At 34.0% G+C, this 14,015-nt stretch overlaps 1 protein-coding gene across 5 annotated transcripts in view; it reads left to right on the forward strand.

Moving 5' to 3' along the window:
- Nucleotides 1–14,015, forward strand: part of LOC143062405 (uncharacterized) — a 33,507-nt gene that overhangs the window by 14,164 nt on the left and 5,328 nt on the right. For 3 of the 5 annotated variants that reach the window (XM_076234107.1, XM_076234117.1, XM_076234123.1), the window contains 2 exons: nt 258–6,398; nt 7,239–11,911. In XM_076234107.1, the coding sequence (XP_076090222.1) occupies nt 258–6,398; nt 7,239–11,911 (10,814 nt within the window). Of the gene's footprint in view, nt 1–257; nt 6,399–7,238; nt 11,912–13,633; nt 13,700–14,015 lie in introns of all 5 variants that reach the window. The other 2 variants (XM_076234129.1, XM_076234112.1) reach the window with 2 other exon arrangements.

Consider the following 14,015-nt stretch of genomic DNA (forward strand, 5'->3'; position numbering starts at 1 on the left):
ATTCCAACCAATGCTATACATGTTATATTAATAATATAAAAATGTACAAAAAAGCAACTCCACACTACACAGAAAACAAAAGATTCAGCAACATAAACTTGAATCTGGTGTGCCCTAAGTCCTTTTAAGGGTCAGAATTTCTGCTCCACTAGTGAAACCCACCATGATACTCATATTTATATATTTTGATGTTGATGAGTTACATTTAGTATCAAATGTAAAGTGCATTTTTTTAGAAGTTTTTCTTTTTATTTCAGTGTGGTACAAAGTTACGCCAACTGTACACTGATCTGTGTGTTTATGCCATTAATTTGGACAAAGGAGGGTGTGAACAGGAGATGATGCACAACAACATGGACGGCGTTAAAGAGAAACAAATATCAATGGCCGCAACTTGTGAAAAATTGGCTAATATCATTGCGATGAACAATCTGAAAGCAGCAAAAGTTAGTGCTTTGACAGCGTTTTCCTTAAATCCTTCTCGATCAAACATGTATCTAGTGGAAAAAATGTATGTGAATAAAACATTAAACCAAGCTTCAACTAAACGACAAGAAAAAATGAACAAAGGAAAGGACAGAAGAATAACTCATGATGGAGAAGTAAATCTGGCAACACTGTATGAAGTAGAACGAATATTAAACATGTTTAGACCATATTACTTAAACCCAGATTTGTCGTGGTCAGAACTGTTTCCTGTTTGTCAAAAATTCATGTTGGAAAAAGGGACAAACAGTTCCAAAGAAACACAAAAGTCTTCAAAGGAGAAAATGTCTGATTCTGTTAAAGATGGACTGATGCAATATTACTGTGATGATACTACACAGTTTACACCATATAAACAGGCAGCAAAGGCACCCACTGGTAATTCTCCGCCAAAATCACCATGGACTTCTACTGCCACTCAAAGCAAACCTGCTGTTAACAGAGAATCCAAATTGATTCCATATGCAAAACTTAAAACTATGTCTATTGAAGGAAGTCCAATTGACATGACAAAGTCTAGTCCAGAAGCTCCAATAAAGCCAAAAGGAAAACCAGAAAAAACCATTGACTTTGCCAAACTTCTGGAAGCAACCAAAAATATGCCTCAGATGCAAGCACTGACTAAAACTGCAACACTAGTTTCAAAGAAGCCACCCCCTTCAACGCATGGAAATTTCCAAATACCATATGTACCTGGACTTACTACAAAAGAAGTTGAGCGTGCTTTGGTTCAACATCAAAAAAATTTGAGTCGATCATTTTCCGTAGACCAGTTAAAAGTTCAAAAATCAAAGGTCAGTTCTTCTGATGTACATCAGAAACAAGCACAACGTTCTAGAACTTTGTCTTTAGAGCGACAGATCTCAGAACCTGGTAAGATGTCGGCATGGAGTTCTGCTACTGATTTAAGCAAAACATCAAATCATCGCCCAAGAATCATTCCAGAAAGATCACACGATAAAGCTTTGACATCATTCCAACATTCATTTGGGAGTAACGCTAATCAATCTTCCTCAACAAACAAATCCTCTCTTCACAAAAGCCTTCCTAGTAAGCAGCTTCAAACATCTAAAGAAGTAACTAATAACCCAAAAGGAACCAGTGACAAACAAAGTGTTACAACCGCTACTCCAGCTCGCAGAAGTAGACAGCCATCTAAAGAGGAGCTTCAAAGTATTGTTGACTGGTTACAAATTGGTACAGAGGATGCAAAAATAAATTCACAGCTTGTATTAAAACCTTCAAAGGAGGAAAGTGTAGGATTGGTTCCTAAAAAGAAAAAAGAAAGTTCGACAAAAACTAGCAGCCAGGATAATTCTGTTCAATACGTAGCATTTGGATCAAGTCCCGGTCAAGCTATTCAAAATACAAAACCTGGCCAACAGTTAAAAATCAAGGGTGATGATTCCAAAAACTTTGCCAGTCAGGTGATGACAAAAGTTGGCATTCGACCAGGAATGACTGAAGAACAAATTAACATTGCTAAAATTAAATTGATAATGCGCCAACAACAAGAGGAGGCATTGAAGGAAAAACAATTAAAGGAACAACAGAAAAAACAACAACAAGCAGTGTCTAAAGGATTCTTGTTAATTCCTGGCTCAGCACATATGGTCATGCAATCTAAACTGCAAGGACACAGAACTAAATTGTTACAGGATAAACACAAATTGAAAACAGTTCAACCTTCAAGTCCTTCACCAGTAGTAACAGTAACAACAACAACAGTCACAACCTCTAACTATCAGCCTCAACTTCAAAATATTGGGTCACATGATGGATACATGTTTGTCAACCATATGATCCAATCAACAAAACAGCAAAGCATAAAACAAACTGATTTATCAACACAGCCAACACTTAATCTCGGTGCTCAACCAATAACTAGTCAAGTTTCTACATCAGTATCATCTTCTGATGGCCATTCAAAACCTCCAAAATATCGAGAGGTTGACATTCAAAATGCATTACAGTCCTTATCAAAAGTGCTAGATAAATCCTCCACATTTTTAAACCAGAATCCGACAGCCTTTAGCAAGTCTAATAAATCTAAAGAAGAACGACCTACACGTCCTGCATCAGCCATGCCAAGTCTCATGTCAACAACAACAATAGTGGTAACAACACAACCAAGAGTTCCATTAGTACAATCATTTACAAGTTCGCAGACATCCACAACTGTTACATCGGTACAAAAGCAACAGAATGAACAAGGACAAAACTCAGCATATCAGCTATTATATCTAGGACAAATTAAAACTGGAAAATCATCTGAATTAAATCCTGTTCAGCAATTAAGTGGTGCTTCAACATTAACTGTTTCTAATCAAATGAATAGTGTTCCCGTGGAGAATATGAACTCTGTGAGTTTAGCCAGTCAAGGAATGGCTGTTCAATCACTTCCTGTTCAAAATTTGAATAATCCGTCAGTAGTACAAAATTTTGGTGCTTCAAACCTCTCTATTCAAAACATTTGTTCTCCTTCAATTCAGACTGGCAGTACTGAAAATGTAATGATACAAGGACTAGGAGGTGTGTCACAGCAACCAATGGATGTACAGACATTTAGTGCTGCAAATATGAATTTACAACAAATGAATGTTCAGGGAATGGCAGTTCAAACGATGAATCATCAAAACATAGCAATAACAGGCATGCATGCTGAAACAATGAATACTCAGAATATGGTAGTACAGGAAATACTACCTCAAGCTGTTCAGACTTTACAAGGAAGTTACACTGAGGGATTGGCTATTCAAACAGTGAATACACAAAATACATTAGTACAAGGATTTGGTGCTCAGACTTTAGGGTTTCAAACAATTAGTGGTCAGACTGACATTCAAACATTAGGTGGTCAGACAAACATTCAAACAATAGGTGGCCATACAAACATTCAAACTATTAGTGCTCCAGCATTTAGTGTTCAAGGAATCACAAACAATAATAACATTGTACAGATAAACCAGCCTGTTGGAATTCAAGGATTAACTTATCAGCCTTCGCTAGATACAAACTCTCTAGCACTCATGAACCAAGGTCAATCCTTTGTTGGTGTATCTAGTATGCCACAATCTTCACAAACAATAGGCTTTACAAGTTTGCCTGATGGTGGCATTAGCATGAATATAAAACGTGCAGTTCCGAACACAAGTGTCACATTTACAAATTCTACCCGAGTTATGTCTGCAGAAGTTTCAGCGCCAACTAACATTTTGCCATTAAATAGTCCAAATACTTCTGCAATGAACAATGTAATCTTACCAGGGAACAGCTTGACACTGACTCAGACAACTGGTCATGCACCAATGAATTATATTGGAAACATGTTACAAGGAGGACCAATAGCAAATACCTCTATTATGGGAAATGTTATATCTACTGGTCCCGCATCATTTAATCTGGTTCACAACACAACATTGCAACCAGGACAAATTATTCTACCAAACTCTTCCAATAATACAACTCTTAGCTTAAACCAATCAATGGCAATGGTTCCTGACATTAATACACCAGTAGCGCTTCGTGCACCTTCAATTACTCCATCAACACTTAACTTGAACCAACCAATCGCAATTGCTCCTGCCCTTCAAAAAACACCACCAATAGCCTTTGGTACGCCTTCGTTTACAGCCACAGCCATATCTCCAAGGATGCCAAAACAAAATGTTACAATACTGCCAAAAACAGCAACAACTACCAGCAATGTTGTTGTTGGTCCATTTAGATTTGTCCCTGACCCATCGGTCATGAACACAGTACCAACGTGTTCAAGTTCACAAGGATATTTGCTTCCAGTCACAAATACTAATTCTGCACCAACCATTCTTCCAAGTCCTGAAAGTAATGTTGGATCTGTTACAATGTCTGTGGCTCAACCAATGGACATGAATATTCAGTCACCAATATTAGAGGCTATGTTGAATAGAGGAAAGGGTGCAACTGTGGAAGATTCAAATAACAAAAAAGCAGAAACTACTCCAGTGACGCCTAAGAAACATAACTTTGAGATTGTAAGACGGGTTAGTGCTAGTGAACTTGAAAGAGAAACTACAAGCACAACTTCAAGCTTGAGTTGTATGTCTAGTAAATCACTTAGCCTTGTAGCTAACAGCGAGTGTAAACAAACAAATGTTTTAAATATCAACAGTGTTCCACTAGATGAAAATTTGAAGTTGCTAGAAAATGTTGATACTACAATGTCTGCACAACCTGGAATAGAAAGTTTAATAACAAATACCATGACACCTATCTCTAATACATCTGGGGTAAATATTGTTGATGTTCATATTACCACTTTTAGTAATGAGAAAAAAGAGAATGAAGCACAGGATATTTCAAGTAGTGGGTCTGTAGAAAAAACTTCTGACAATCAAAATACGCTTTCAAGTCCAAAGTCCAAGAATTATAAGACTGATAAACAAGACAAAAGTGGGACTAAGTTATTGTCAGACAATGTTCATGAAAACTTTTGGAAAGATTTTAGTCGTTTTAAGGAAAGATTGGCAAATTGTAAAAGATCTGTGACCTCTACTAGTAAAGAGGGGCAAAACATTTTAGAAAACAATGATAAAAACAGGGAAACTTGCGAAACAAAAGATACTGAATCACAAAATGATTCCGAGGACAATTTAGAAGACTTGACATATAGAGAGCTTATTGATAATAAAATCACTAACATACTGGGGAGTCCAGAGAAAAGTTCTGAAGAGACATCAAATGAACAGGATAATCAGAACGTAAAACCAGTTTGTGACTTGCAAGAAAATGCTCCAGAAGCTTTCAATGTAGAACAGGTTAGCAACAGTCATGTAGAAGGAGAGAACACAGATTTAGCACTGGAATATTCCAATATAGACATTGGTCAGAATAACTTTTACTCACACAAATCTATAGAAGACAATACCGAGATAAGTCAGAATGAACTATCTACTCAGAGGACAGAAAACCCTTCGAGGACAGAAAACGTAGAAATAAACGCCAAGATTGAGGACTCTAAGTCAGAATCTTTGACAAGGATGGATGACGTAGGGGATCAAGATTATAATAGTGTGGAAGATGAAAATATGAAAAATGGAGATAATGATTCAGAATCATATAGAAATACAAATTCAGAAAAAGATCATGACACTGATATACAAACCAATACAATTATACTAGAAAAAGATCAGGAATGTCATGATAAAAGTGAACTTAATACAAATCAAATATCAAATGCAGATTCTGACAGTGAGAAACAGTTTGGCGTAAACATTGACCGTATTGAATTGTCTAATGCAAATCATACAGGATCAGAAAAAGAGGAGGAGTTAGATGTGGTGGCTTCTAATAGAAGGACTGAAGATTTTTTGACTTCTGTAAATGGCAAAACAGCTACAGCTGAAAGTGTTACGGCAAAAGTAAATAATTTAAAAACTACAGAAAATGTGGGAATATCAGAAGAAAAACATGATAGTGCTTATAAGGAAGAAAGCACAGGAATGGAAGGAGTTCAAGGTCATTATAAAACAAATTTAAAGGTTACTGTGGATAAGGATAAAACTAAAAAGCGATTAATTCAACTTGTTGATTATTCAGAAACTTCTGATTCTGATGCCAATTTTGAAAAGGTATCCAAACCTGTGAACATTGTGGATTACCCAGAATCCTCTGATTCAGATTCAGAAATGGAGAACCTCAGAAAAACTGCAGATAATCTCAAACCAAGTGAAATTGCTGATACTTCTGTACAGAACACAGATCTACCTTCTGAAGGATCCGATTTGACCTCTAAACAGGATATTGTAGATCAGGATACAGAACAGACACTCAAACAAATAGCTACACTGAGTGACACAACCCAAGAGACCAGTGAGGATAAAACAAAGTCCCAGGAAAGTGTCCCTGGTGACCAAGAGGAGGTAATTATAAATGTATGCTACTTAATTTATATGAATGTTGTATGCTAGGTCAGAATTTTTATTTATTTTTGTTTTTTGTTTGATGAGTCATCCATGTCATCAGCACCTTGTATAGTAGTGACACTATAACTATTCCATTTCATGACTGATTAATCTAGAGAGCTGAATTGTAAATATCTTTCATATGAAAATAAGGGTTGCTGAATGTTTATAAGTTCTGTATCCCTAAAGAACGAAAGACAAGAATGTAAACAATTACATTTTATCATATGACCTTCAACAGTGAGCAAATTTGATACCATATAGTAATCTTTAAAAGGCCCAAAGATCACCAAATGTTGAACAATTAGAAGAAAATTCAGCCTTATTTAAGATTATAACAGTTTACAAAAAAAAAGAAAAAAAAAGATGAGATATTGGGTTATAAATGTATAAATATATAGTCATTGAAACAGCTACATATAAACAAAAAAGCACACACATACAAGAAATGACTAGTGTAAAACCATTTAAATGGGAAAACCAACTGTCTAATCTAAATAAAAAAAATGAAAAACTAGAAAAACTTATAAACCGCAAGTAAACATCAGTACGTTGATGGTGTTCTGTAACAAAAGAAGAAGATCAACAAACGACAACTACTGATCATCAGGTTCCTGACTTAGGACAGGTGCAAACAAGTTCAGTCGGTTAAGATGTCAGTATTTCTGTGGAAATATGAATTTACCCAGAAGTAAGCTGCAAGTTTCCTGTAGGCTTAAGGTTTTTTTTAACATGATATATTTATTTTTCAGGACAATTTCACTGTATAATAATCTTGGCAGTGTATTTAAGTTAGTTTATAAATTTTAGGTATCTGAGAATGCTTTCAGTCTGTCAGGGAAAGAAGAGAGTGCACAGAAAATTGAGGAGACAGTGTCATCATCCATGTCATCAGATCAGGTTAATATTCAGGACAAGGAAATATCTAAATCATTTGATCTTGCATCAAAAGACGGAGAAAATGTGGAAATCGTTCATTCAAGTGTTGAATTCACTCAAGCAGAACCTCAGCTGTATAATGATTGTAGCAGTACTACTGATCTTGAAAAGTCAGAACAGAGTGATATTGAAATAAACAAAAATGATTCTGATGTCACAACACGTACAAAAAATGATTCTGAAATCAAGACTCCAACAAAAAACGATTTGGTGACAAACTATAAGAAATTAATGGATGAAATGCTAAGTTTATCATCATCGAAACAAAGGTCAGATCAGTTATCTCAAAATAATGATAAATTTTCTATAAACAGAAGTTTTGGTTTTGACGATTTAGATAAGAATGAGTCACCATCTAGACAGAATGGTGGTCAAGAAAAGTCGGTTGAAAGTTTTAGTATTTTTGCCGATGATTTGAATAAGCTACCAGAAAGTTGCTCACAGAGAGACTTAACTACAAGAAGTTTACCGGATGATTGGGCACCAAGATGGTCAAAACAATTGGAGCAATCCTTTTCAAAGGAAGGAAGAACTCTTAAAAGGTCGTTTTCAGATGTTGATCTGTCTAAAATTGATGGAAATTCTTCAGATTTTGAATCTCAGTCTGTGATATCTGATAGAGAGTATCAAGAAAAGAGTTTACAAGGATTTCAGACGTCTGATACCAGGAAGAAAAGTATGTCAGAAAGTTTTCAGATGTACAAATTGAACTTTTGTGGAAAAAGTGGAAAATACCGATTAGCGTTGCCTCAACTACAATCCAATAAAGTCAGACCTAAATCTCAAACCTCTTTACTCACTTATAATGAATGGAAAAACAATGATAAAACTGTAGAAATTGTCACACAGCAAATTATTGAATCAGTTGCCATCAAACCAGAAATTCCAATCGGAACAGTGAAGGAACGGAAACTATTACAAGATAAAAGAAATGAACCAAAGTGTCAAATATGTCAAAGAACATTCGATACCATGAAAAGATTACAGCAACATGTCAAACATCCATGTCGAATGGACCTTCGGAAAACACTAGATTGTGAATACGTATTTAACTGTAATATATGTAAGGCTTCCTTAAAAACTGAATTTGCTGCTAAACTTCACTGTGAAGTTTGTAACGGGAGAAATGTTGATTCTGGCTATAGTATGAATACTTTCTTCAGATGTAAAATGTGTGGAGAAAAGTTTATCTTACAAAAGAGTGCCTGTGATCATGTCGATAAATTGTGTAAAAAGTTACCGAAGCATGGACATTCACCAAAACATTCGGAATCTGTAAATAATTCATTGACGTTGTCTACAGAAAAACAAAGTAGTGACATAAACAGTGAAAAGTCTGTCACAAAGCAGAGAAAGAAATCTGACGAGGTAAATCATTCTAATGCTGTAAAACAAGATCAACAGAAAAACATGGAGGATGAACCTGATCACCTGTCAATCATCCCAAATATTGACCCCAAGGTAGGGGTCACACAGGAACTGGCTGAAAATGAAATGTTACAAGCAACACAAAAAGTTCTTGAAATAAAATCTAAACGTCAGAAAATTGAATTTGAAAAAGACATAGACAATGAAAGTGTGAAAAGTTTTTCAACTGAATCATCGTATGTTACAATAGATGCCAGTGAAACGTCATCAATCAAGAGTGGTGATTACAAGCCAAAATCTGTTCAACAAAAACATTCAGCAAGGTTGATTAACAAAAAAATAGGGAAAAGAATGATTAAAGCCAAAAAATTCTTTGGTGATCAGTTTGAAGTGCCAGAATTTGTAGAGAAACAAGCAAAAAAGGTCAATTTAAAGAGAAAATTCAAACCAGGTTATAGAGCAAATTTAAATATTTCTCCAAAACTTAGGAGAGCATTAAAAAACAAGAAAATTTCTAAAGTAAGAAAAACATTTGAAGCCTTGAAAAATAAGAATAACTCTCAAGTGAAAGAACAAATGAACATTAATTCACGGTTGAAGAACCAAAATAAAGTGTTAAAAGAGGATAAAGGATTTATAGTAACCAAGAGTAGGACAGAACTTACTGAAAAAGTGACAAGTTACAAAAGAGAAAACTTTACCATGGCTGACAGCATGGAGTTATTCAGACAGTTAACCTTTGAAAAAAAAGGTAGAAAAGTATTTAGATGTCCTATAAAAATTTGTAGAGGACCTTATAAAACTCATTTTTCTATGATGTCACATTTTGACAAACGCCACAATTTCTCAATGTATAAGAAAACAAAAAGTAAAGATTTTCAGTGCACATATTGCAGTTTCCGTGGTGATAGTGAGAACAAAATAGTTGCACACTCAGCAAACCACTTGACAGAAATTGTCATGGACAACATATCAAATTCTTCTTTGAATGTGATAACAGTTTTATTATCAATAATTGACCAAAAAAAAAAGGAAAGCATTAGTCAAAGTGAAGACACAGTTTCGTTAAATAACAAAACTGTTTCTAAAGTTACACAAGACCTCAAGGATGATCTTAAGCCCGGTCAGGAAATTAGCAGAAACAAAACTTCTATAAGAACAAGAAAAACTAGAATGATTGAAGAAAACGATAAGGAGAAAATGAGGAAGGAAGTAAAATGTGATATTAAGGATATTACTGTCATCAAAAAGGGGAAGGAGGATACTATCATTGGTAAGAACTCTAAAAAGACAATCTATAAATTATCAAAGAAGGAAATAAAATCAGATAACAATACAGCAGAACAGCATTCCATCCATGAGCCAATTTCCATAAGACAACGCAGCAGACGACAGAGTGAAAAGATGACTCCTGTTAAAGAACTGGACATAAAGACTGAAAACGATTCTTTAAAATCAGATGAATTCGATAACAATCAGGATTCACTTCAATCACCTGATTCATCTTTTGTACGGAGAAGTTCTCGGAAGAGAACAGATGGTTTATCAGTGTATAAAGATTTCCAACTGTCCAATAAAAAGGCAGCAAAATCTGTTGAAGAGGACGATGCAGTATGTAGAAGTGAAGAAAATCAGTCACAAGTAATAGATGATGTCAAAGTACTCAACAAATCTTTGAATACTAGGAGTTCTAAGACACTTACTGCAGTAAAAGATAATAACAGTACAAGTAAAGAAAAAAAGAAAGATGAAACAAAAGAGAAACTAAATAATAAAACCTCAAGATCTAGAATTCATAATAGGAATTCAAATTTAAAGGAGGCAGACAATTGTGACGTTGCTGAAAAATCAAATGATAAAAAAGTGATTACCAACTGTAAAAACTTTGACAAAACTTCAGTTATGAATACAAGAAAATCAATGGAGAAAAAATCTCCTTCAAAAGAAGAACCTGAATCTGATGGTTCAAGGTCACACAACACAAGGAGAAGACATTTAAGTTTAGAGTCAAATTCAAGTAAAATTTCTGTTTCAACAGCAGAAAATGAGAAGTCAGAAACACCATCTAGACGCAGTACTAGGATAAGACATTCAAGTCGGGAATCAGATTCCAGTAAAACTTCATTTACAACAACTGAAGACGTGAAAAAAGAAGCAATAGAATCATTGTCTACTCGCAGTACCAGGAAAAGGCATTCAAGTACGGAATCAAATGCAAGTAAAATGTCTAATCAAGGTAAAAAAATCAAAAGTGAAAATGCTACCTCAGCTGATAAGAAAGACCAACATACAAGTAAGAAGAAAAGTAATTCTGATCAACAATTACTAGAGGCAAACAAAAATTTAATGGAGCCTCTGCCACGCAAACGATTTAGTGTGGACAATAAGGCAGATGAAACTGATCTTTTGAAAAGTGATAGGCATTTAAGAGACAGAAAATCAGTGGAAAATAGTGAAGAAATGAAACAAAAAGATAGTAACAGCAGTAAAAAGAAAGAGTTATCTGAGACCTATGAAGGAGGGAAGGACACACAGAATGCCTTCCTTGACAGTTTTAAGCAATTTGTCGGAATATCAAAACCAACCTCTGTCTCTTATCCAATCAAAAGTCTCAAGCAAGGAAAATCCTCTAAACTCAAATCTCAGGCAAATATTCATCAGAGGAAACAGTTGAGGAAAGTGAAAGAAGAGACAAATCGTGTAGAACAGAATGCTATAGGAAAGATGGAACTGGGTGATCTCATTGAAATTAAAGATTTCAGGAAATCAAACAAAAATACCTCTAAGGATAATAAGAAAGTAGAAGTCATAGATCTGACGGAAGAGATGGAAAGTATAGATACTAAACAACAATCAATGAAAGAAGCAGGTTCTTCATCAAATTCCAAATTAAATAATTCTACCTCTCATAAGCCATCATTCCTTGATAGTTTTCTGGCACATGTTAATAATGACTCCAAAACATTTGACGGAAGAAACTCTTCTACTAAGAGGAAAAATGATTTTTCATCAAACTTAGACGTTAAACACATGAAGACAAGCTCGGAGAAAGCAGACAGTAAGATATCTGAAAGCCATAACCATGACAACAAAAAACTGAAAGGTTCAAATAAACAACATGCCAAGTCAGAGAAGGCTCCTGTTGAACAGACTACGTCTACGAAGGAACAGACCAGGTATGTATAATATATAAATAAGGAAATGTGTTATGATTGCCAATGAGACAACTATCCACCATGGTGTGAATTTAAGCAAAAATTATATTGTAAATTCCACTTAAAGAGGCAGTTGTATAACAAAATCAAACAATCAAACTAGAAACCTGATGAACAAGTTGTGTATATAACGTGACGGTACCCAAATTGCACCTATTTTGACAGTTTTTTCACCTACGTTGTTTTATGATCAAGAAAAAAATGTCCATACTGGGTTTATTTTGTAGCCCTATCCTTCTTTATTGTATAGGTACACCGATTTGATTTTTAATCCATATTAAGTCATAAAAAAATGGGTTTGAATCAACCTCCAAACTATCCATGATTCTGTAATGAGGAGTACCCAAATTGCATCCATGCTTAAATTCACATCGTCAAAAGTCTAATAACCGAGCTTTTGTTTAATTTCTTCAAATATTTTGAACAATTGGATATTAGTCCATGCTTACTCTTCATATTTTACGAAATGGATACTTTAATATATTGTATTTGCTAATTTTAAAAAGATGACGTTTTGATGACGTCGCATGGTGACGTTTTCGTACATTTTGCTTTTTCAGTAAACAGTCCATCTGTTGATAAAGACTGTGAACGTTTTGTGTATATCTAAATATGTTTACCTATGTTGAAAGACGTGCATAGTATCAAATCATAAAAATACAAATTGTTTAGTCTCTAGGAAATCTTGTAAGATTTCCGTTGCTATTTTTTTCTAAGGTGCAATTTGGGTACCCTTACGTTATAGGTTCATGTTAGATTTGCAAAACTCAAAAGGTTTAGAAATCATATGGTCACTCTAACTGTAGCATGGATAAAACAGTAGACAAGTTATTAACCTATATTTCTTACAAAATATTTATTGATATTGTGATATTTTATTAGGGAGAGGCATAATAAACAGCACACATGATAAAAACATGGGACTAAATTTCAAGAACTAAAAGCACAGACAAAAGAATTGAGTTATTTATTTAAAGTGGAAAAATGTGTAATACTGTGGGATCATTAGTTTTCATTGTGTACCAATTTAATTGATTTCATTGTGTACCAATTTAATTGATTTCATTGTGTACCCATTGTGTACCAATTTAATTGATTTCATTGTGTACCAATTTAATTGATTTGATTGTGTACTGATTTAATTGATTTCATATATACAGTTTAACCACTTACTTAAACAGTTGTTTAAATGGATTACAAATTTTTGTATAGGAAAATATGCAGACTGTTAAAACCATAACATAATATATTAACAAAAATACAAGTGTTCCTCAATCTACGAAAAGTTTATATCCATGATAATAAATTAAGCCACAGTAGTTTTTTAAAAGAGAAAAAACTTGACATGTTTATAAAGTTATGACATTAACTCTTATGACATAGGCTATTCATTAGGAAACAAAATCTGTCACCTTTGAAAAATTTTTAGCACTTTTTTCTTCTTTAAATGCTGTAAATTCAGAAATTATTGCAATATTTTAAATTAATGGATTATTGCAATACAAGAACTCACATTCTTATATTTGATACTTATATCTGCATATTTCTTGATATTGCAATAATTATCTGGCATTTTTATTCTTTAAAAAAAAAAAGAATTAAAAAAAAATTACAACAATAAATACGATGAATGAAAGCAACAATTTCTGAATTTACAGTATTAATATTCTCTCTGAATTTCAGGACAAACATGCATGCTGAAACTGTAATAAAACATATTTTTCTTGAATAGATGACCAATTGCTCATAGTAGGTTAATACATCATTATATGAACTATTAAATACATGTATATATATCACTCCCAAGATCCAAAATTTTACAGATCAGTAATGATGTTTACATTGTCAGAAGTTTGACATAAGGTGAAGTATACGTATCAAGATGCAATTTTGACACAGAATATGCAGAATATGAAAACATAGCACTAACACTGTATTTTATAGGGCTGTGGTGGTTTAAGGGCATTGGGAGAACACTTGATATCCATTAAAATCATTGATTCTTCATTATAACTGAAATTGTTAGTTGACTCCTTATTGTGGAGTTACTGCCCATTACCAAAAT

This window comes from Mytilus galloprovincialis, chromosome 1 (assembly GCF_965363235.1).
Source record: "Mytilus galloprovincialis chromosome 1, xbMytGall1.hap1.1, whole genome shotgun sequence".
Classification (NCBI taxonomy): Eukaryota; Metazoa; Mollusca; class Bivalvia; order Mytilida; family Mytilidae; genus Mytilus; species Mytilus galloprovincialis.